The 21,904-nt window shown below is 42.5% G+C and overlaps 1 protein-coding gene across 1 annotated transcript in view; it reads left to right on the forward strand.

Annotated features, from left to right (window-relative positions):
• The window catches only part of smpd3 (sphingomyelin phosphodiesterase 3), a 62,687-nt gene extending 42,402 nt beyond the window's left edge, over positions 1-20,285 (forward strand). The window contains exons 6-10 of the mRNA XM_051951614.1: positions 7,705-7,860; positions 9,902-9,991; positions 10,493-10,556; positions 11,735-11,897; positions 14,289-20,285. Coding sequence (XP_051807574.1) covers positions 7,705-7,860; positions 9,902-9,991; positions 10,493-10,556; positions 11,735-11,897; positions 14,289-14,390 — 575 coding nt within the window. The 3' untranslated portion in view covers positions 14,391-20,285. The remainder of the gene's footprint in view (positions 1-7,704; positions 7,861-9,901; positions 9,992-10,492; positions 10,557-11,734; positions 11,898-14,288) is intronic.
• Positions 20,286-21,904: the final 1,619 nt, after the last annotated feature.

Genomic DNA, 21,904 nt, shown 5'->3' on the forward strand with positions numbered 1-21,904 from the left:
CAGCATCCCACAGTGGACATGATGGAGACTGGACCAGCTGGTGGAACATCAACCGCAGATCTGAAGCATCCAGCTCTGGGACCAGGGACACTCGGAGAAATAGCACAGGGGGAAACAGAGTGAATGTACTGCAATAACGGTATACATATTAAATGTAAAGGTAGATAGAGAAGGGCTCAGTGCATCAAGAAAAGTCCCCCAGCAGCCTATAGGCCTATAGCAGCATGACTAGAGGCAGAACGAAGGGACGTCCAAGAGGGAGTCAGCTGTGCAATGAAGACACAAGCCGAACCCCTGTGGGTCACCCAGTCAGCCCCAACTATAAGATTTGTCAAAAAGGAACGTTTTAAGCCTGGTCTTAAAAATAGAGAGGGTGTCTGCCTCCCGAACCCAAACTGGGAGCAGGTTCCACAGGAGAGGAGCTGATAACTGAAGGCTCTGCCTCCCATTCTACTTTTAGAAATTCTAGGAACAACAAGTAAGCCTGCAGCTTGAGAGCGAAGAGTTCTACTAGGATAATAAGGTACTATCAGATCTTTAAGATATGATGGAGATTGGTTATTAAGAGCTTTATATGTCAGAAGAAGGATTTTAAATTCTATTCTGGATTTAACAGGAAGCCAGTGAAGAGAGGCAAGTATAGGGGAAATATGATCTCTTTTGCTAACTCCTGTCAGTACTCTCGCAGCAGCGTTTTGGATCAACTGTAGATGTTTGAGAGAACTATTTGGACAACCCGATAATAAGGAATTGCAATAGTCAAGCCTGGAAGTAACAAAAGCATGAACTAATTTTTCTGCATCACTCTGAGACAGAATGTTCCTGATTTTTACAATATTACGCAGGTGAAAAAAGGAAGTCCTACAGACTTGCTTTATGTGTGAGTTAAAGGACATGTCCTGGTCAAAAATAACTCCAAGATTCCTCACAGTAGTACTGGAGGCCAATGTGATGCCATCCAGAGTAACTATTTGCTTTGAAAGCGAGTTTCTAAGATGTTTGGGGCCAAATACAATGACTTCAGTTTTGTCTGAATTTAGCAGTAGGAAGTTAAAAGTCATCCAGGTTTTAATGTCCTTAAGACAATCTTGCAGTCTAGCTAACTGATCAGTTTCATCTGGCTTCATAGATAAATACAATTGTGTGTCATCTGCATAACAATGGAAGTTAATACAATGCTTCCTAATAATATTGCCTAAAGGAAGCATGTATAATGTGAACAGCATCGGTCCTAAGACAGAACCCTGAGGAACTCCATGATTAAACTTTAGTATGCTCAGAAGAGTTATTGTTGACATGCACAAACTGGAACCTATCTGATAAGTAGGATTTAAACCAGTCCAGTGCTGTCCCTTTAATGCCAATTGAATGTTCTAGACGCTGTAATAAAATGTTGTGGTCGATTGTGTCAAACGCTGCACTAAGATCTAACAAAACAAGTATAGAGACTAGTCCATTATCTGATGCTATGAGAAGGTCATTAGTAACTTTCACTAGAGCTGTTTCTGTGCTATGATGCACTCTGAAGCCTGACTGAAACATTTCAAACAAATTATTCCTTTGTAAGTGTTCACATAATTGATTTACAACTGTTCTTTCCAGAATTTTAGAGAGAAATGGTAGGTTGGATATCGGTCTATAGTTAGCTAACACATCTGGATCTAAAGTGGGCTTTTTAAGCAAAGGTTTGATGACAGCAACCTTAAAAGCCTGTGGTACATAGCCTGTTACTAGAGAGAGATTAATCAGATCTAACATTGAAGAATTAATTAAAGGTAAAATCTCCTTGAAGAGTCTAGTTGGGATAGGATCTAAAAGACATGTTGATGGTTTGGATGTAGAAACTGTTGAAATTAGTTCAGAGAGACATATAGGAGTGAAGAATTCTAAAGATTCATCAGGTCTAACAGCCAATTCAAAAGCATCTGTGACATTTGTAGGAAGGGCCAGATTAATTTTATCTCTAATCAGAACTATTTTATGTGTAAAGAAGCTCATGAAGTCGTTACTGGTTAAAGCTAAAGGAATACAAGGTTCAACAGAGCTCTGACTCTTTGTCAGCCTGGCTACAGTGCTAAAGAGAAACCTAGGGTTGTTCTTGTTCTCATCTATTAAAGATGAATAATAAGTTGTCCTGGCATTACGAAGAGCTTTTTATAGATTACTAGACTATTTTTCCAAGCCACATACACTTCCTCTGAATTAGTGGAATACCACTTTCTTTCCAGCTTTCGGGATGCCTGCTTTAAAGTCCACAGCTGGAATTATACCAAGGAGCAAGTCTTCTCTGAGATATAACTTTCTTTTTTACAGGTGCAACACTATCAAGAGTTGTACGCAGTGAGGCTGAAGCATTATTAACATAATAATCCACTTCTGTGGGGGTAAAATAATAATAATTGCCTTCTGATTTATCAGTAAATGTTGCTGAAGTAAACAGTGAGGGTATTATTTCCTTAAATTTAGATACTGAATTGTCAGACAAACACCTACTGTAATGATATTTGTTCTCAGCTGCTAAACAATCCTTTACTTTAAATTGAAATGTTATCATAAAATGGTCAGAAAGAAGAGGGTTCTGGGGAAATACTGTTAACTCTTCAATTTCTATGCCATAAGTCAGGACAAGGTCAAGAGTGTGATTAAAACTATGAGTTGGTTTATTTACATGTTGAGAAAACCCAATTGAGTCTAATAATGAATTAAAAGCTGTTGTAAGGCTGTCGCTGTCTACGTCAACATGAATGTTAAAGTCACCCACAATAATAACTTTGTCTGAACTGAGCACTAATTCAGATAAAAAGTCTGAGAATTGAGATAAAAACTCAGAATAAGGAGCAGGAGGACGATATATAACAACAAATAAAACTGGTTTCTGAGCTTTCAAATTTGGATGAGAGAGACTAAGAGTGAGATTTTCAGATGAGCTGTAATCAGGTTTAGGCCTCTGGTTCAGTTTTAAACTAGAATGGTAGATTGCTGCTACTCCTCCTCCTCGGCCTGTGATTCCAGGAATATGACAGTTAATATGACTAGGGGGAGTTGATTCGTTTAGGCTAACAAATTCTTCCTGCTGCAACCAGGTTTCAGTCAAACAGAACAAATCAATCTGGTGATCAGTTATCAACTCATTTACTAGCAGAGATTTAGACGAGAGAGATCTAATATTTAACAGACCACATTTAATTTCCTGTCTCTTTGCTCTGTTGAAATAGAGGTATTAATTTTTATTAAATTTTTGTGGTTACTATTTCTTTTGTATATTTTTGATTTGTGTAATTTATTGAATTTTGGTGGTCGGGGGACAGACACAGTCTCAATAAAGTTAACTGAATTACTGGAGGGTGACAGCTGTGAGGAAACTGCAGAGAGGTGTGTAAGACTACAGCTCTGCATCCTGGTCTTAACTCTGGGTTGTCATGCTTTAGGAGTACTAATAAAATCAGCCATATTCCTAGAAATGAGAGCTGCACCAGCCAAAGTGGGATGGATGCCGTCTCTCCTAATCAGACCAGGTTTTCCCCAAAAAGAGCTCCAATTATCAATAAAGCCCACGTCGTTTGATGGACACCACATAGACAACCAGCGGCGAAACGACGACATGCGGCTAAACATGTCATCGCTGGTCAGATCAGGCAAGGGTCCAGAGAAAACTACAGAGTCCGACATGGTTTTGGCGAAAGTACACACCGATGCCACGCTAATTTTGGTGACCTCCGATTGGCGTAACCGGGTGTCGTTACCGCCGACGTGAATAACAATCTTACTATATTTACGATTATCTTTAGCCAGCAGTTTCAAATTTGCTTCTATGTCGCCCGCTCTGGCCCCTGGGAGGCATTTAACTATGGTCGCTGGTGTCGCTAGCTTCACGTTTCTGACTATGGAGCTGCCAATGATCAGAGTTGGTTTCTCAGCGCGTGTGTCTCTGAGCGGGGGAAAAACGATTAGAAACATGAAGCGGTTGTGGTGAGCCGGGACAGCAGGCTTGAGTTTAGGACTGTTTTTCCTACGAACTGTCACCCATCCACCCGGCTGTTCGGGCGCTGCTAAGGGACGGCTAACAGATGCTACACTAGCTAAGCTATTGCGGTCCGCACCGGCTAAGGGGCCTGGCTAGCTGCTAGCGGGTTATTTTCCATGGTGCGGAGCCGCGATTCCAATTCAGAGAGCCTCGCCTCCAGAACTACAAAAAGGCTGCACTTATTACATATATCGTGTAATAAGTGGGACCCAGAGGGACCAATCCACTGGTTTCCATCAGAGAACCATGACCTCAGACTTGGAGGTTCTGATCCTCATCCCCACCGCTTCACACTCAGCTGCAAACCGCTCCAGTGCTGCTGAAGGTCACAGAGCCTCCCTTCCAGCACCCGAGACTAAACTTTCCTGGGGAGGCTGAGAAGTGTGATACCCCGGCAGTTGGAACTCACTCTCTGGTCCTCCTTTATGAAGATAGAAACAACAACCCTGGTCTGCCACTCCACGGGTACTGTACCTGATGTCCACATTGTAAAACATGTCAGCCAAGACAGTCCAACAATGTCCAGAGCCCTTCAGCATCTCAGGGAGGATCTCGTCCACACTTGGAGCCACCGAGGAGCTTCTTAACTACCTCGGTGACCTCTGTCATGGATGTGGATGAAGATTCCTCGATACGTCAGGCTCTGCCTCCCCCACAGAGGACGTGTTTACTGGGTTCAGGAGTTCCTCAAAGTCCTCTTTCCACCACCGACAATGTCCCCAGTATGGGTCAACAGTTCTCCACCCGACTGTACACAGCCTGAGCAAAGCCCTGCCTCAAACAGTTCGCCAGAACCTCCTCAATTCCAACAAAGTCCTTCTCCATAGCCTCTCCAAATTCCTCCCACACCAGAGTTGTAGCTTCTACAGCTGCAGCCCCTTAGGACGATCGGTACTGTCAGCTGCTTCAGGAGACCCCCGAGCAGCCAGACCCTAAAGTCCTCCTCCTTCAGCCTGTCAGCTTCCCTCACAGCTGGTGATCATCAGCAGGTTTTTGGGTTTCCACCACAACATTCACCAGTGACCTTCAGACCACAGCTGCTTCTGCAATGGAGGCTTTGAACATGGACCACTCAGAATCTATGTCCCCAACCTCCTCTGGATGCAGGAGAAACTCTTGTGGAGGTGGGAGTTAAAAACCCCACAGACAGAGTCCTCCTCCAGATGTTCCCAGTTCATCCTCACTACAGGTTTGGGTTTACCAGGTCTGTCCATCAGATCCAACTCACCATCAGGTGGAGATCAGCTGACAGCTCTATCCTCTCTTCACCTGAGTGTCTGAGACACACGGCTGCAGGTCTGATGATACGACTATGAAATCCATCATGGACCTTTGTCCTGATGTGTTCTGGTCCCAGGTACACTTACGAGAACCTTCTGCTCCATCATGGTGTTTGTTATGTACAGTCTATGACTAGAACAGAAGTCCAGTAACTAAACACCACTCAGGTTCAGATCAGGTTGTTTCTCCTAATCACCTCCTCCAGGTTTCTCCATCTTTGTCCACGTGAGCATTGAAGTCCTCCAGGAGAACTATGGAGTCTGCAGGTGGAACCCCTTCCAGGAACCACTCAGAGACTCCAAGAAGGCCCAATACTCTGAACTGCTGTTTGTTCATCAGAACAGACAACAGTCAGTTTATCCTCAGAGAGGAGACCCTCTGGTTCTCCAGGGAAACTCCAACAAAGAGGAGCTCAGTCGGGGGTTCCTGAGGATCTCCACAGCCACCCAGAACCTCTCACCCTGGAGAGAGTTCAGCTCCTCTCCAGGATTCTGGTTCCAGAGCCCTTACTGTGCATGGAAGTGAACCCAACTGCATCTAGTCAGTGCTGCTCCACCTCCATCAGCTCAGGTTCCTCCAGTGAGGTGACGTTCCACCAGAGCTAGTCTCCACCACCAGGGGCGGTGTGCCCAGGTGTCTGCTCCTGCCTGCTGCCTGGTGGACTGAACACCTGACCCGATCTCCTGCCCTGCAGATGATGGGCCTACTGGGCGGTGGCCCTCAGCCCCATGGGGCCCCAAGGCTCAGATACCAGACTCCCCTTCCATCCCAGACCCCTAACCCGGACCAGGTGGTGGCTTCTCCTGTCATTGCTTTCATCGGGGTTTTCATTGTAGTTTCCGGTCTCTGTGTGTCAGTGAGCTGTTAAACATTCTGGTTCTGGGCTGAGTTTCTGCTCATGTTTCTGGTTTTTCCATCCAGTTTCTGAGAGCAGGATTCACACGGTTCTGCTCTAAATAAACTCTTTTCCTCACGGTGAAAGTAGAGAAGAACGCCTCCACAGTACAGCACAGAAAGAAAGAAGAATGAGGTTCTGGTGGAGCCAGAACGCCCACGCTGCCGCCGGGTTCACCTCTTTGCTTTTTACCACATTCAGCTTTTGATTCTCTTCATGTTTTCACCTCCTTCACAAGACCAGAACAGAACCGTTTACCAGATTCAGTGGATCAGCAGACCGACCAGAACAGAACTATCATTAATACCAACAGCTCACCGACACCAGAACCTGCAGGTAGAACCAGAACCTACAGGTAGAACCGGAACCTGCAGGTAGAACCAGACCCTCCAGGTAGAACCGGAACCTGGCAGGTAGAACCGGAACCTGCAGGGTAGAACCGGAACCTGCAGGTAGAACCGGACCCTCCAGGTAGAACCGGAACCTGCAGGTAGAACCAGAACCTGCAGGTAGAACCGGAACCTCCAGGTAGAACCGGAACCTCCAGGTAGAACCGGAACCTGCAGGTAGAATCGGAACCTCCAGGTAGAACCGGAACCTGCAGGTAGAACCGGAACCTCCAGGTAGAACCGGAACCTGCAGGTAGAACCGGACCCTCCAGGTAAACCGGAACCTCCAGGTAGAACCGGAACCTGCAGGTAGAACCGGAACCTCCAGGTAGAACCGGAACCTGCAGGTAGAACCGGAACCTCCAGGTAGAACCAGAACCTGCAGTAGAAACCGGAACCTCCAGGTAGAACCGAACCTCCAGGTAGAACCAGCAGCTGCTCAACGTCAAACTGAGCAGGAAAAATTTTTTTCTGGTTTATTTCAGTTCACTTGTTCTGGTACTTCTCTTCCTGAAAGCTACTTATATAATATTTTTATCAGTAAAACTTCTGGTATTTTCTTAAGAACATTCACATAGAAATCAACCAAAATCCAGTGAAATTTGCTGGATTTTGGTTGATTTTTATGTGAATATTCTTAAGAAACAGTTTTTACTTTTCTTTTTCCACCAAATATGTTGAAAATGTGGACATCAGAAGTTTCACTGTGAAATGTTTTTTTTTCTCCACATTTTCAAACTTTAAAACGGTCAATTTGACCCTCAGGACGACACGAGGGTTAATAATGTTTTGTATTAATTATAATTTATATTAATGGTGTTGTGATTAATTTATATTTTCCAGGAGAGCGTCTGTCTTGTATATTTACATTTCATATGAATCATATTGATTATTAATTGTATTCATATATCTTACCTGTCTCCAGGGGGGGGTTTTGTTTTTTTTTTTTTTTTTTTTTTCTTCTTTTTTCTTCTAAAAAAAATATTATTTACATCTTTAAAATTATAATTTATTACTATTATATTTTATTAATAATTCTTGTTCTGCAGGTGCCTCTTCCATCCTGTATTAATTATGTTGTAACTAATTATTTATATATAATTCTAAATCTCCAGGTGACTCGTCGGTCGTGCCAGCAGCTGATCTTCTCCTTCCAGTGGGTTCTGATAGTTCCGTCAGAGTTCTTCTCGCTCCAGAAGAAGAGAAGGTTCTGGAGACCTGGTGGGCCTTGACCGTGGTTCTAGGAGACCTGAACTTGACAACGTCCTCAGGTACCATCAGCTATTCAATAATCAATAATAACTGATCTCTATGATTAATAACAGAGAGAGTTACCCATCAGCTGATCAATAAATATTCACATTTATAGAAATAATATCCGTTACTATTGATTAATAATCTTTATTGTCATTGTGTTTCCACACAGCAAAAGTGTGATTGGTGACTCCAGCCACAGATAAAACATAGAAAAGGCACATTATTTTAAATCCTCAAAAGTCTAAATATGTAAACAGAGTTAGTGCACATGAGCAGCAGGATGAGTGTAAAGTCCAGAGCAGACTCAGTTCTTTATCACTGAGTCTGTCGTGTTCAGGGCAAATGGATGGACCGCTCTACAAACTGTTTTTCAGTCTGGAGGTCAGAGTTTTTATGTTTCTGTACCGTTTGTCCGAGGGAAGCGGAACAAACAGTTCCCTGGGTGGGTGGACCCGGCCCGTCCATGAGTCCAGCTCTGAAGAGGACTTCCCACAATCCCCTGTGCTGTTTTCACCACCCGGGATCAGTTCTTTCTGTCCTGAGCTGTGCAGCCCCGTACCACAGTGATGCACCAAGACAGAGGAAGCTTTCTGTTGTGGTTCTGTAGAGGTTTACCAGGAGCTGAGGGGAGAGGCCAGAACGTTTCAGCTTCCTGAGGAACAAGAGTCTTTGTTGATTCTTCTTCACCAGGTGAGCTGTGTTCAGGGACCAGGTCAGATGTAAGGTGGACGCCCAGGAACTTGATGTTGTCAACACGCTCCACCGCTTCATCTTTGATGAGGAGAGGAGATGCTCTGTCCTCCTGGACCTCCTGTAGTCCTCCTGGACCTCCTGTAGTCCTCCTGGACCTCCTGTAGTCCTCCTGGACCTCCTGTAATCCTCCTGGACCTCCTGTAGTCCACCATGACCTCCTGTAGTCCACCATGACCTCCTGTAGTCCTCCTGGACCTCCTGTAATCCTCCTGGACCTCTTGTAGTCCTCCTGGACCTCCTGTAGTCCACCATGACCTCCTGTAGTCCTCCTGGACCTCCTGTAATCCTCCTGGACCTCTTGTAGTCCTCCTGGACCTCCTGTAGTCCACCATGACCTCCTGTAGTCCTCCTGGACCTCCTGTAGTCCTCCTGGACCTCCTGTAGTCCTCCTGGACCTCCTGTAGTCCTCCTGGACCTCCTGTAGTCCACCATGACCTCCTGTAGTCCTCCTGGACCTCCTGTAGTCCACCATGACCTCCTGTAGTCCTCCTGGACCTCCTGTAATCCTCCTGGACCTCCTGTAATCCTCCTGGACCTCCTGTAGTCCTCCTGGACCTCCTGTAGTCCACCATGACCTCCTGTAGTCCTCCTGGACCTCCTGTAGTCCACCATGACCTCCTGTAGTCCACCATGACCTCCTGTAGTCCTCCTGGACCTCCTGTAATCCTCCTGGACCTCTTGTAGTCCTCATGGACCTCCTGTAGTCCACCATGACCTCCTGTAGTCCTCTGTAGTCCTCCTGGACCTCCTTGGTCTTGCTGGTGTTCAGAACAAGGTTGTTATCTGAACTCCACTGAATAAGGTGCTGGATCTTCTCTCTGTAGTGGATCTCTTCATTGTCCTATATGAAACGGTCGTGCTATCGGCAAACATCCATCCATCCTCTATGCACCACTTTATCCTCACTAGGGTCATGGGGGGTGCTGGAGTCTATCCCAGCTGACTCTGGTGAAGGCAGGGGACACCCTGGACAGGTCACCAGTCTGTCACAGGGCTACATATACAGACACACAATCACACTCACATTCACACCTACGGACAATTTAGAGTAACCAATTAACCTCAGCATGTTTTTGGACTGTGGGAGGAAGCCGGAGTACCCGGAGAAAACCCACGCATGCACAGGGAGAACATGCAAACTCCATGCAGAAAGATCCCAGGCCCAGGCCGGGATTTGAACCGGGATCGTCTTACTGCAAGGCGACAGTGCTAACCACTACTACACTGTGCAACTTATTATAATTATTTTTATTTTTTTTTTATTTTATATTTATTTTGTTTGTGTGTCGTGTGTGTTTTCAGAGGACAAACTGGAGCAACAACATTCACTCTTTACTCAGTACAGAGATCCATGCCGCCTCGGACCTGGAGAGGATAAACCCTGGGCTCTGGGTAAACAACAACAACACAATAACAACACAATGACAACAGAACAACAACAACAACAACAACACAACACAATAACAACACAATGACAACAGAACAACAACAACAACAACAACAACACAATAACAACACAATGACAACAGAACAACAACAACAAAACAACAACAACACAATAACAACACAATGACAACAGAACAACAACAACAACAACACAATAACACAATAACAACAGAACAACAACAACAACAAAACAATGACAACAACAACACAATGACAACAGAACAACAACAACAACAAAACAACAACAGAACTACACCACAACAGCAGGGGAACAATAAGATAACACAACAATAATAACCACGACAACAACAGACACAACAGGTTTCTAACCCTGTCTGAGAGGAAGTAGAAGGTCAGGAACAGGAAGTGAACGACAACCAGAACCTGACCGGACCCTAACCAGAACTAACCAGAACCTGACCAGAACCTGTGTATGTCTGTAAACAGGAACTCTGCTGGAGCCCAGCGGTCTGTACGATGACGACGTCACCTCACCTGAGAGTTTGCAGAAGTAAGTCTCTCCTGAACTCAGAATAACATGCAGCTGCTCTGAAACCAGAACCAGAACCAGAACAGAACCAGAACAGAACCAGAAGCAGAACCACCAGTCTGACCCGTGAAGTGTCAGGATTCCGTCTCGAAATGTTTAGGAAGCGTTTCCTCGATGTTAGCGAGGTTCTGGTCCAACAGACCACTGCTGTTAGCATCTAGCTGCTGTTAGCATCTAGCTACAGTTAGCATATAGCTGCTGTTAGCATTAGCTGGATTTAGCATCTAGTTGATATTAGCATCTAGTTGCTGTTAGCATTAGCTACTGTTAGAATTTAGCTGCTGCTTGCATGTGCTACATTTAGCATTTTGTTACTGTTGGCATTTTGTTGATGTTAGCATCTAGCTGCTGTTAGCACTTAGTTACTGTTAGCATTTTGTTGCTGTTAGCATCTAACTGCTGTTAGCATTTATTTTCTGTTAGCATCTACCTGCTGCTAGCATTGAAATAATGCTAATATCTTGCTAAATTTGACATTTAGTTTTTGTTAGCATCGAGCTGCTGTTAGCATCTAGCTGATTTTAGCATCTAGCTAAAGTCAGCATCTAGCTGCTGTTAGTATCTAGCTGATGTTAGCATTCTCTGCTGTTAGCATCTAGCTACAGTTAGCATATAGCTGCTGTTAGCATCTAGTTGCTGTTAGCATTTAGCTGCTGTTAGCATCAAGGTGCTGTTAGCATTTATTTTCTGTTAGCATCTAGCCGCTGCTAGCATTGAAATAATGCTAATATCTTGCTAAAGTTGACATTTCGTTGATGTTAGCATGTAGCTTCTGTTAGCTCTTAAACAGACTTACTGTGGGTCCTGGTGTTTTCAGAGGATCTTTGTGGTTTCTTTCTGACTGAAACTCCTCTCTACTGCCCCCTCCTCCTCTCTACTGCCCCCTCCTCCTCTCTACTGCCCCCTTTTCCTCCTCTCCACTGCCCCCTCCTGCCCTCTACTGCCCCCTCCTCTCTACGGCCCCTTCTCCTCCTCTCCACTGCCCCCTCCTCCTCTCTACTGCCCCTTCTCCTCCTCTCCACTACCCCCTTCTCCTCCTCTCCACTGCCCCCTTCTCCTCCTCTCCACTTCCCCCTCCTGCCCTCTACTGCCCCCTCCTCTCTCTACTGCCCCCTCCTGCCCTCTACTGCCCCCTCCAGGCTGATGGAGAACGAGGAGGGCAGGAAGGAGTACCTGGTGTTTCCTCCCAGTAAAACTCCGTCCAGCAGTCAGAAGGGCAGAAAGATTCCTCTGAGGGGCAATGGTAGGAGGATCGACTACCTGCTGTATAGCGATGAGGGTCTGCAGCCGGACTGGAAGCTGGTGGGTCCGGATTCTATAGCCCCTAATGCCCCTAATGCCCCTAAATACTGACCCCAGATCAGTTTAAATCCATCCAGGTGTCTCAGTTTCCTCTCTAACCAGTTGTGATCATCGGTATTATGGGATGTATCCTGGTGTGATCATCAGTATTGTGGGATGTATTTTAGGTTCAACAGCAGTTTAAGTGAAACAAAACAACCCAAAGTTGAGTCAAAATGACCAAAATTGATTCAAACAAGCAGAAAATGTAGATCCTCAAGTGAAGCAGAAGCAGCTGGAGTTTGGATTTCCTGAGTTTTCTGGACGTGAAGCTTCGAGCAGCTCTGATCAGATGCTGGTTCTTGCCAACAGGTGGCACTGTGCTGCTTCTCATCCAGTAAATCTTCTACCTGCTGCTGTCCCCTGCTGGCTGGATGGGGGAACAACACCTGTTAGTTATTGTTGAAGCTCTGTCAGATATTTCAGCTGAATTTAGAGAATTTCAGCAGTTTTTACCCCAAAAAACAACAAAAACAAACAAAAAAACAAGCCTTGAAGACATTTTAAAGGTACAAAATCTAAATAAACCAACAAATAAGATTTAAATGGTCTAAAATGACTCAAAGGTGTCCAGAAAGACTTAAAACTTGATCTAAATTACTCAACAGTTGTACAACGTAAGATGAAGAAGATCCAACATGACTTGAAATTTGTGAAAAATCTGATAAATATTGGTTTACAATGACAACATACTCAAAATGAATCATTATTGGCCACTGAAAATGGGAGAGAAAGTGTAAAATCTTCAGTCTGACGATTTCACACTTTCTGCTCTGAAATTACCTGATATTTGTCAAAAATAAGATAAAGATGGTTCAAAGTGACTCAAAAGTGTCCAAAAAGACGTGAAACTTGATCTAAAATACTCAAAAGTTCTAGAAAGTAAAACATAGATGGTCCAACATGACTTGAAATTTGTCCCAAAAGACTTGAAGTTTTCTGAAAAATCAGATAAATGTCTATCTAAAATGGCAAAACAAAAAGTCAAAATGAATCATTATTGGTTCTTGAAAATGGCAAAAAAAGTGAAAGTCTTTGGTCGACATTTGACCAAAGATGACTTGAATCTCGTGACAAATGGCTCAGTTGGTCCAAAATAAGATCAGAATGGTCCCTAATGACTTGAAACTGGTCTGAAATTACTTAAAATCTGTTCAGAATTACTTACATTTGTCCAAAACAACTTGAAACATTTCAAAAAATCCTCAAAATTTGTTTGAAATAAGATAAAGACGGTCCAACATGGCTCAAAATAGTCCAAAATGGCAATAATTAATGTTTATTGGACCTCGAAAATGAAAAAAGTTAAAAAAAAAAAAAAAACTTCTTATCCAGGCTGGTCTAGTGTCTCCATGAAGTTCCTGTCAGTGTTCATCTGTGGATGGATCCATGTTTCTACTAAAATACAGTCTTTGGTCCACATTTCACTAAAGATGACTGGAATCTGGTCTGAAATTGTTTGAAATTTGTCCAAAGCGGATAAAATTTGTCCTAAATAAGATAAAGATGGTCTAAAATGACTCAAAAGTGTCCAGAAAGACTTGAAACTTGATCTAAACTTCTCAAAAGTTGTGAATAGTATGATTAAGATGGTCCAACATGACTTGAACTTTGTCCCAAAAGACTTAAAATGTGTAAAATAAGATAAATGTTGGTCTAAACTGACAAGAAATTGTCAAAATGAACAAGTGTAAAAATTCCAGAGAAGACATTAACTGCAGATTGTAAATTAGTAAAACTATAAATTTAAAATCATTTCTAGACCATGACAAGTTGTTGGATCATAAAGTGAAATACCAGATTGTTCTTTTGTCGTTTTGTGTCTCGTTTTGTCTCGCTTGTGTTCTACGTCTTATTTTTGTTGTTTTGTTTCTCACTTTTGTCATTTTTTTGTCTCGTTTTTGTCCATTTTTTTGTTGCTTAGTAACTTTTGTTTAATTTTTTTGTCCTTTTTGTGTGTTTCGTGTTGTTTGTCTCATTTTTGCCATTTTGCTTCCTGCTTTTGTTGCTTTATGTCTTGTTTTTGTAATATTTTGTCTTGTTTTGTGACTAAATGTTGTGTTCCTTTGTAGACACTGTGTTTTGTAGGTTTAATGTGGAAATGATAAAGTTGAATTTATTTTTGTTGATAGATTTCAGGTTGTTCATAATGTTTAGTAAAAAGATAAGTCCTTAAATGTGAACATTTGTGCAATAAAAAAAAAGGAACCATCAGGAGTGGTGGTTATTTAGAGGTTATTGTGGTATTATTTTACTGGAGATCAGACTGGACTGGATGTGGAACCTGAACTAAGATGAGTTGGACTCTCCTGCTATAGATAATAAATCTAGACGTCTTGTTTCCTTCTGCAGGACATCGAGGAGTTCAGCTTCGTCACCCAGCTGGCCGGCCTCACCGACCATCTGTCCGTGGCCATGAGGTTGGCGGTTTCCACCGGAGAGGACGAGCCGTAGGACCTCCACCGATGGACCAACACAAATACTGCCAAGGAGAGAAGAAGACCGGAGAGTTTACAGACGTGGAGCTGCAGAGGAGGACCTGGATCTTCTGGTGAAACACCTCCAGAAGCCGCGGCGCCCCCCCACTGGCCGCTCTAATGTCTGTCTGGTTTTCTGAGACTCTTCCTTCAGGACCTTTAAAGGATGATTTCATGATGAAGACTGGCCACGTCCACCTTCCTGCTCCCACGTCCTCCAGGAACCTCAACAAGTGTCTTTCTTTTCTAAAAACAACAAACCAGTCTTTTAATGGAGAGAATCCTTTCTATGGTGGCCACATTTTCTAGGAATCTGATGCCTGTTTACTACCGTTTGCTTCTAAAAGAGTCTAACGGCGCTGATGTGAAGCATGTCTATCAGTCGGACACTTCCTGCTCACGCTCTGCTGATGCATGATGGGAAACGGAGTCAGTTTACATTGGAGCAGCAAACACACACCTGCATGTTCCGCACTAAGGCGTGCACGGCTACACAACAGACACACACCTCAGACTGATGCGTTTCATTGACGGTTCATCCTCTGGCAGCCATGTTGGAGGAAGTGACATCATGTGACCTGGCTGACTGGACGTTGTCAGATCAATAAATGGTTTCAATCTTTAACAAACCAACAGGAAGCTTCAACCTGGAAGCAGCTCAGCAGGTTTGATCCAAACAAAAAGTAAAAAAACGTTGTGGGGGAAACAGGAAGTAGTTCAGCCAAAGTCCTTCCTGATTCGTTTCCCACCTAAACTGAACCACACTGAAAATCCAAGAAAGCAGTGAGTGGAAAACAGCAAGTGAAAAATAACAGCATGTGGAAAATGATGAGTGAGAAACGGTGAAAGAAAAACAGCGAGCTAAAAACAGTGAGTGGAAAACAGCAGAGATGAAAACTAGAGAGGGAAAAACAGCAAAGAAAAAAGGATGCGCTGAAAATGATAAGTGAGATTTTTTTATTTAACCTTTATTTAACCAGGTAAAAAAAACCCATTGAGATCAAGATCTCTTTCACAAGATGTGGCAGGAGATGAACGGTGAAGGAAAAGCAGCAAGTGGGGGTGAGAATATGTGGATAAAAAGCGAGAGGAAAACGATGAGTGAAAAACAAGCTGTTTCCACTGTTTAAGAAGGAAAAATCTTCTTCACCTGACCACAGCCTGACATGGTACGATGTTATTTTAAAACTGTTTCTGTAGAAGAGAAGGTTCTGCTTCAGAGAGTTTTTAATTTAGTCCCATCAGAGCAACATATAAATGAGAAGAACAAACAAGTTTCTGGAGGAAACAGCTGAACAATGAGTATAAAAGAGTGAATAATACAAATATATAAATAAAAATATAACCAGGAGGAGAAAACAGTGACTGAAAAATAAACAATAAACATCAAAACTGAATGAAAACTGAGAACAAAATGCAGTGACAAACTGAAAGTCAGTGAGACTCAAACTCAAGTCGCTGATTTTTGTTGTTTGTTTTTTTTGCAGCTGATTTAAATCAACCAAACCGATCGTCAACAGAAAATAAAACTGAAGTTAAATACTCATGTTTTAAACCCTAAAATAATATTTTTAATAATAATTATTCCTTTCCTGAGAGGATCAAACCTGCTGAGCTGCTACAGGTGAAGGAGCTTCTACCTGAACATCTGGATGGACTGAAGATGTTGTTAGCATCAAACAGCTGCAGCTAGCAGCCGTCTGATTGGTCCCTCTGGTCTGGAGGTGTCTGATTGGCCCGTTTGGTCCGGAGGCGTCTGATTGGTCAGTGACAGGACGAATCACAGCCATATTGAGAACTGTACAACCTCACAACGCCGTTAAACATCTGCAGACGCCACGAAACCCCAACATGGACCCACACCTGTCCCAAAGATGAACACAGGAAGCAGAAACCTGAAGACAGGAAGTGGAGAAAAACTACAAAACTACAAGACTTAAGGTGTGTTCAGACTGAAGCAGCTTCAGAGCAGAAACTCCTCAAAACATTCAGTAAATATTCGATTAACTCATGACAAAACGCGGCTTCCAAAGAAAACAAAGTTAAAAAATGAATGAAGAAGATTAAATATTCAACAATTAGATGGAACGTCAGGATTTAAACCTCAGATTATTTTTGCTAAAGGACTGAAAACATAAGAGTTTGAGGCTGATTAAAGCTAAAGTTGGGTGTTTTGTAAAGAATCTGCCCTAACCTTTTAGTTCTGGCCTCCAGAGGGTTAAAGTTGTTTTATTCCAGGAGACAAACTGAGTTCCTAAAGTTCTAAACCAGTCTGAGGACCTGCTGCTTCTACATCTTTAATGAGGAAATGTTAAAGTCCAGCTGAAGTCCGTCTGAACGCACCTTCAGATTTCTGTCTGAGATGAAACCTTTGGAACCTTACTGATCCTGAACCTGCAGACCATGAAGTACAACAGAACTGGAACCATCCAGATAGAGAACCTGCAGGTTAAAACCAGAAGATCCTTCGTTTGTTCAGCTGAAAGATTAACAAGGAGAAACAAGAAGGCAGAGTTTAATGTTGATGAAGTAGAAATCAAGTAGGTGGTTCCTACTGATGATTATACCAACTTTTTTTAGTAGGAGGAACCATTGGGGCTTCTCTGGTAGGTTCTTGAAAAGCAAAGTTGGTATAATCATAGGAGCTACAATTCCACAGATGTTTCTTTCGTAGGATTTCAGAAGGAACCATCTGGACTTGAAGGTTCTTGAAGCTCCTACAAATTGAGATTTCGTTTTTTTTTTCTGGTTGAACAATAATTATTTCTAGTTAATGAGCCCATTACCTTTTTACCTGACAACCTTTATCTTCTAATTTGAAGGTTTGAGATGTTTTTATGGTATTTAATCTGGTTCTAAATCCACTCTGACCACAGAAAGCGTCCATGAACCCTTTAAAGACGTCTAGCTGACTTAAAGTCATAAAGTCGTGTTTGATCTAAACTGTTAGAACTTCGTTAGTTTCTAGGTTGTGTCTGTTGGTCAGTAGTGAGAACCTCCTCTCCACTGCGTTGTTTTACTGCAACATCACACAGTAAAACTTAAATTTAGGTATGCTAGCATGCTAACATGCTAGCTCCAGATAGTTTGTTCTCATTAGAGGTTCTGCAGGAACGTCGGAGGTTCAGGTTCTGTTTGTTTTCATGGTCTGGTCGATGTTTACAACAGTTTCTAGTCACTGAGAGGAGATTTGTGTGTGTGTGTGTGTGTGTGTGTGTGTGTGTGTGTGTGTGTGTGTGTGTGTGTGTGTGTGTGTGTGTGTGTGTTTTAATTTATCAGTACAAATGTGCCAGCTGGTGTTTTCTCCACAACAACACAGTGATGATTCTCAAACAGAGCAGGTCATTCCATCGAAAACCAACCAGAACCATCTGGTTCTCCATCTGCAGGAACTTTGTCAATGATCAGAGTTCTACCTTCATGCTGTGAATATTTACAGAGTTCCAGGTCCTTGAAGTCCATAGAGGAGAACATCCCCTGGAGAAAGTTCTAGAGTAGACCTACCGACAACTGGAGAAAGTTCTAGAGTAGGTCTGCTCTAGAACTTTCTCCAGTTGTCGGTAGGTCTGCTCTAGAACTTTCTCCAGTTGTCGGTAGGTCTGCTCTAGAACTTTCTCCAGTTGTCGGTAGGTCTACTCTAGAACTTTCTCCAGCTGTCGGTAGGTCTACTCTACAACTTTCTCCAGTTGTCGGTAGGTCTACTCTAGAACTTTCTCCAGTTGTCGGTAGGTCTACTCTACAACTTTCTCCAGTTGTCGGTAGGTCTACTCTAGAACTTTCTCCAGCTGTCGGTAGGTCTACTCTACAACTTTCTCCAGTTGTCGGTAGGTCTACTCTAGAACTTTCTCCAGTTGTCGGTAGGTCTACTCTACAACTTTCTCCAGTTGTCGGTAGGTCTACTCTAGAACTATCTCCAGGGGACGTTCTCCTTTCCTGCTTCCAGTCTTTAAGTTTAGTCTCACTTAGAACATTCCAGGTCCTTGAAGTCCACAGAGGAGGATCCAGATTTCTCACTTTTTAATGGACTTTTTCAGAACTTCATCAGTCCAGCAGATAGAACCATGACATTTAGGAGGAGAAACATCTGAGTTCTGATAAAAACTGACACCAGATCAGTTTTACATCCATCCATTTGTCTCAGTCTGAAGATAATCCAGATTTAATGAATTCTGGACAATTTTTGCATCATTTTGGACAAAATTTCATGTCCTTTAGAACATTTTTGGAATGATTTGGGGAAATCCTGAGTCACTTTCTGGACAAATTTTAATCACTTTAGGACAATTTCGTGTAATTTTTCACACACATAATGATGCTGCCGCCGCCGTGCTTTACAGTGGAGATGTTGTGTTTCATCCTGTGCTGATGAAGTTATGAGGCTCAGAAATTAAATATTTACAGTATGAAGGTAAAACTCTGCTTGGACTCATTAAAGATGTGTTTCTGTTTCTGGTAATCCACCAGAGAGAACTTTAAAAGGTCGTTCTGTGTGAACTTTAATGTTGGGAGGAGGTTGGTCTGAACTATTGGAGAAACCAGGATCAGCTGCTTGCATTGATTCCTGATGAGGTTGATTGATTTTCCATGGAATGACCCATCAGCTGTTGGTCATGTATGTTCATTTCCACATACCTGGCTGCTCTGACACTCTCTCATGTTATTATGATTATTATGACTAATATATTCTTCTTCTTACTAATGTTTCTATCTGTGCTTCGCCATGTCTTTTTATTATTATTATTATGAATATTTTGATGTTTTTTATATATTCGCTGATCATCACTGGTCTGATCAGGGGAACCATCCAGTCTGAGATGTTCATCCAGATACACTAGAAATCAGTGAAACATGAGTGAGGTGAGACATTAGAACATGCATTTATCCCCAAAGACAAGCAGGACGTTTACTTACCGTGCCTGGATTTTATGTTTTCCTTCATTAACAAATCAACACATTTACAGCAGAAATCGATGCATAAAGATCATCAAGATGAAGGAAAAAGTTTGATGCTTAAAGTTTCCTCTGGTGTTCACATTAAATCTATGAAGTTCTGCTTCTGAGGAAACCCAACAGAAGCATTCAGAGCTTCAGAGCCCATTCTGATCAATTTTCAGACTAGATTTCTGTAGATCTGCAGTCTGGATTCAACACCTGGATAAATCTGAGGACCATCCATCAGCCAGAATCAGCTGATCTTAAACCCAGAAGTAGATCTTCACCTTCACCTCACAAACCTGAACACCAGAACCAGAACCAAGAGTGGGCCACAAATTAGACCTGACTTCTAACTGATTCAGAGCTGGAATGAACAGAAAGATAATCATTAGCTGATAAATTAATGAACTACTTTGATCAATCAGTTCACTTTTTTATTCTTCAAAGTCTAAATTTTCTGCTTTCAGGTTCTTAAATGTGATTTTTTTCCTGTTTTTTTCCTCTGTGACAGGAAACTGAAAATCTTTGGAGGAAGCTAAACTTCTGAGGAAACATTTTTTCTGACATTTTAGAGACCAAACAGAAGATCGATTCCACCGATAGATGATCAATAGATTAAGTGAGGATTAAAGTTTCTATAAAAAGTGACGAGCGTCAGTCCATCCTGCAGATGATAGATTATAGATTACGGGTTCTAGATGCTGAGATGTTGTGGTTCTGGTACCAGTCGCTGCCTCTCCGTGTCCAGATCAGAACCAGTGTTGGGTTCAGCGTTCTGTCAGCATGTGGTATATTAAAGCTTCAGGCCGGTAGTTTTATAGCAGCTTCTCTGCTTCCTCTCTGCTTTGATTTTCTATCAGTTCATGTTTTTTTATGAAATCTGTCAACAGTTTTTCTGCTGATTTTCTTCTGCTTTTCTAAAGAACTTTCCCTCTCATCTCTGAGTCTCTGTGTCTTCATTTCATCCTGAGGTTTTTAAAGATCACCGCTGAGTGTTTCCTGGTTCCTCTTTTTCTGACATTTAATCTGTGAGTGTGAACATTGAACCCAAGGGAAGTGAAAGCAGCTCTGGGGATTCCCTCTGCTTTTTACCAGAGCTAAAAATTTACATTCAGCCTGGTGAAGCAAGAAAAACTCCTAGTCAGAGCGATGCTAGAGTCAGATTAGATGAAGGAAAACCACCGGACTGGAAAGGTGATGAACGTTTGGGTCATTTCCAGATAAATACCAGCCGAGGAGGGAAACCTGAGAGCAGCTCTGGATTCCTTTGTTCGAACGTATGAAACAACTTTCACATGAATAATTAATCAAGTTATATTAAAATAATAATAATTCAACTTAATAATGGAGAATCTGTCATGTTTTCTCTCTTTGGCTCATTTTGATGCCAACATGTGACCAGAAAAAAACAAAATCACAAAGTTTTCATAAAGACCTGCAGATCTGAACTCTGAACACCTTCAGCTCTTAGTTCTGGTCCTGTTGGTTCTGATTTCAACCACAGCAGCTGGAAAGTCTCCAGTAAATTCAGTCAGCAGGTGAACGAAGCAAACTAAATGTTGAAGTTTCTTCTGGATCTAAGCAGAAGACTGATCTTAAACTGAAAGACACTGACAGAACTTCAAATGTTCAAATATGTCCAAAAAGTCCTTGAAAGCCGATTTAAAGCTGCATTCAGAAACACTTCCAGCTCAGTTTACTCACCTTTCCTGAGCTTTCAGCAGCAAACCGTGTGAACTTGATCTGTCACAGAATCTCTGCTGGATGCTGAAGTAAAAACCTTTAATTCATGTTATTAAAAACGCTTTATTATTTTATTTACAGCTTTATTCCTGACTTTTTATTGAACTTGTGCTGATGGTTAAGAAGAGCTTCGTCAGGCTTCAGTAAACAGACTAAACCGTCCATTTTCAGGGGTTTTCTCACTGAAGCTTCACTGTGACTAAACTCAGTACCGACATGAGTCAGAACCTCAGAGTTCATCTGAACTCCATTAAGATACACAGATACGAATGTTTTAAATCCTAAACTAACAAAGTTATGAAGCTCAGACAAGATCCTCTGGAAATAAAACTAAATTTAACAAAAAGAAATGCTAATATTTTCAGTTCGGTTCTTCTGGTTTCAATCTTCTGGTTTGTCTTTTAACTCCCAGATACCATCAGGCATGGAGGTGGCAGTATCATTACACTATCAATTTAACTGATTCTGAGACAAACACAACACATTTAGTGGAACTCCAGACCTGGATCTTCAGGTTCTTGATGGGTCTAAGTCAGGACTTTGAGGAGACCAGTCTAGAACCTTCATTCCAGCCTGATGGAACCATTTCTTTACCACGTCTGATGTGTGTTTGGACTCATTGTCTGGTTGAAACATCCAACTGTGTCCAAGATCAACCTTCTGCTGATGGTTTTAGGTTTTCCTGAAGAACATGGAGGTGATCCTCCTTCTTCATTATTTCATTTACTTGTGGAAAGCTCCAGTTCCACAGAGCATGATACTGCCACCACCATGCTGGATGGTAGGTTTGGTGTTCTTGGAGTTAAAGGCCTC

This window comes from Acanthochromis polyacanthus, chromosome 8 (assembly GCF_021347895.1).
Source record: "Acanthochromis polyacanthus isolate Apoly-LR-REF ecotype Palm Island chromosome 8, KAUST_Apoly_ChrSc, whole genome shotgun sequence".
Taxonomy (NCBI): Eukaryota; Metazoa; Chordata; class Actinopteri; family Pomacentridae; genus Acanthochromis; species Acanthochromis polyacanthus.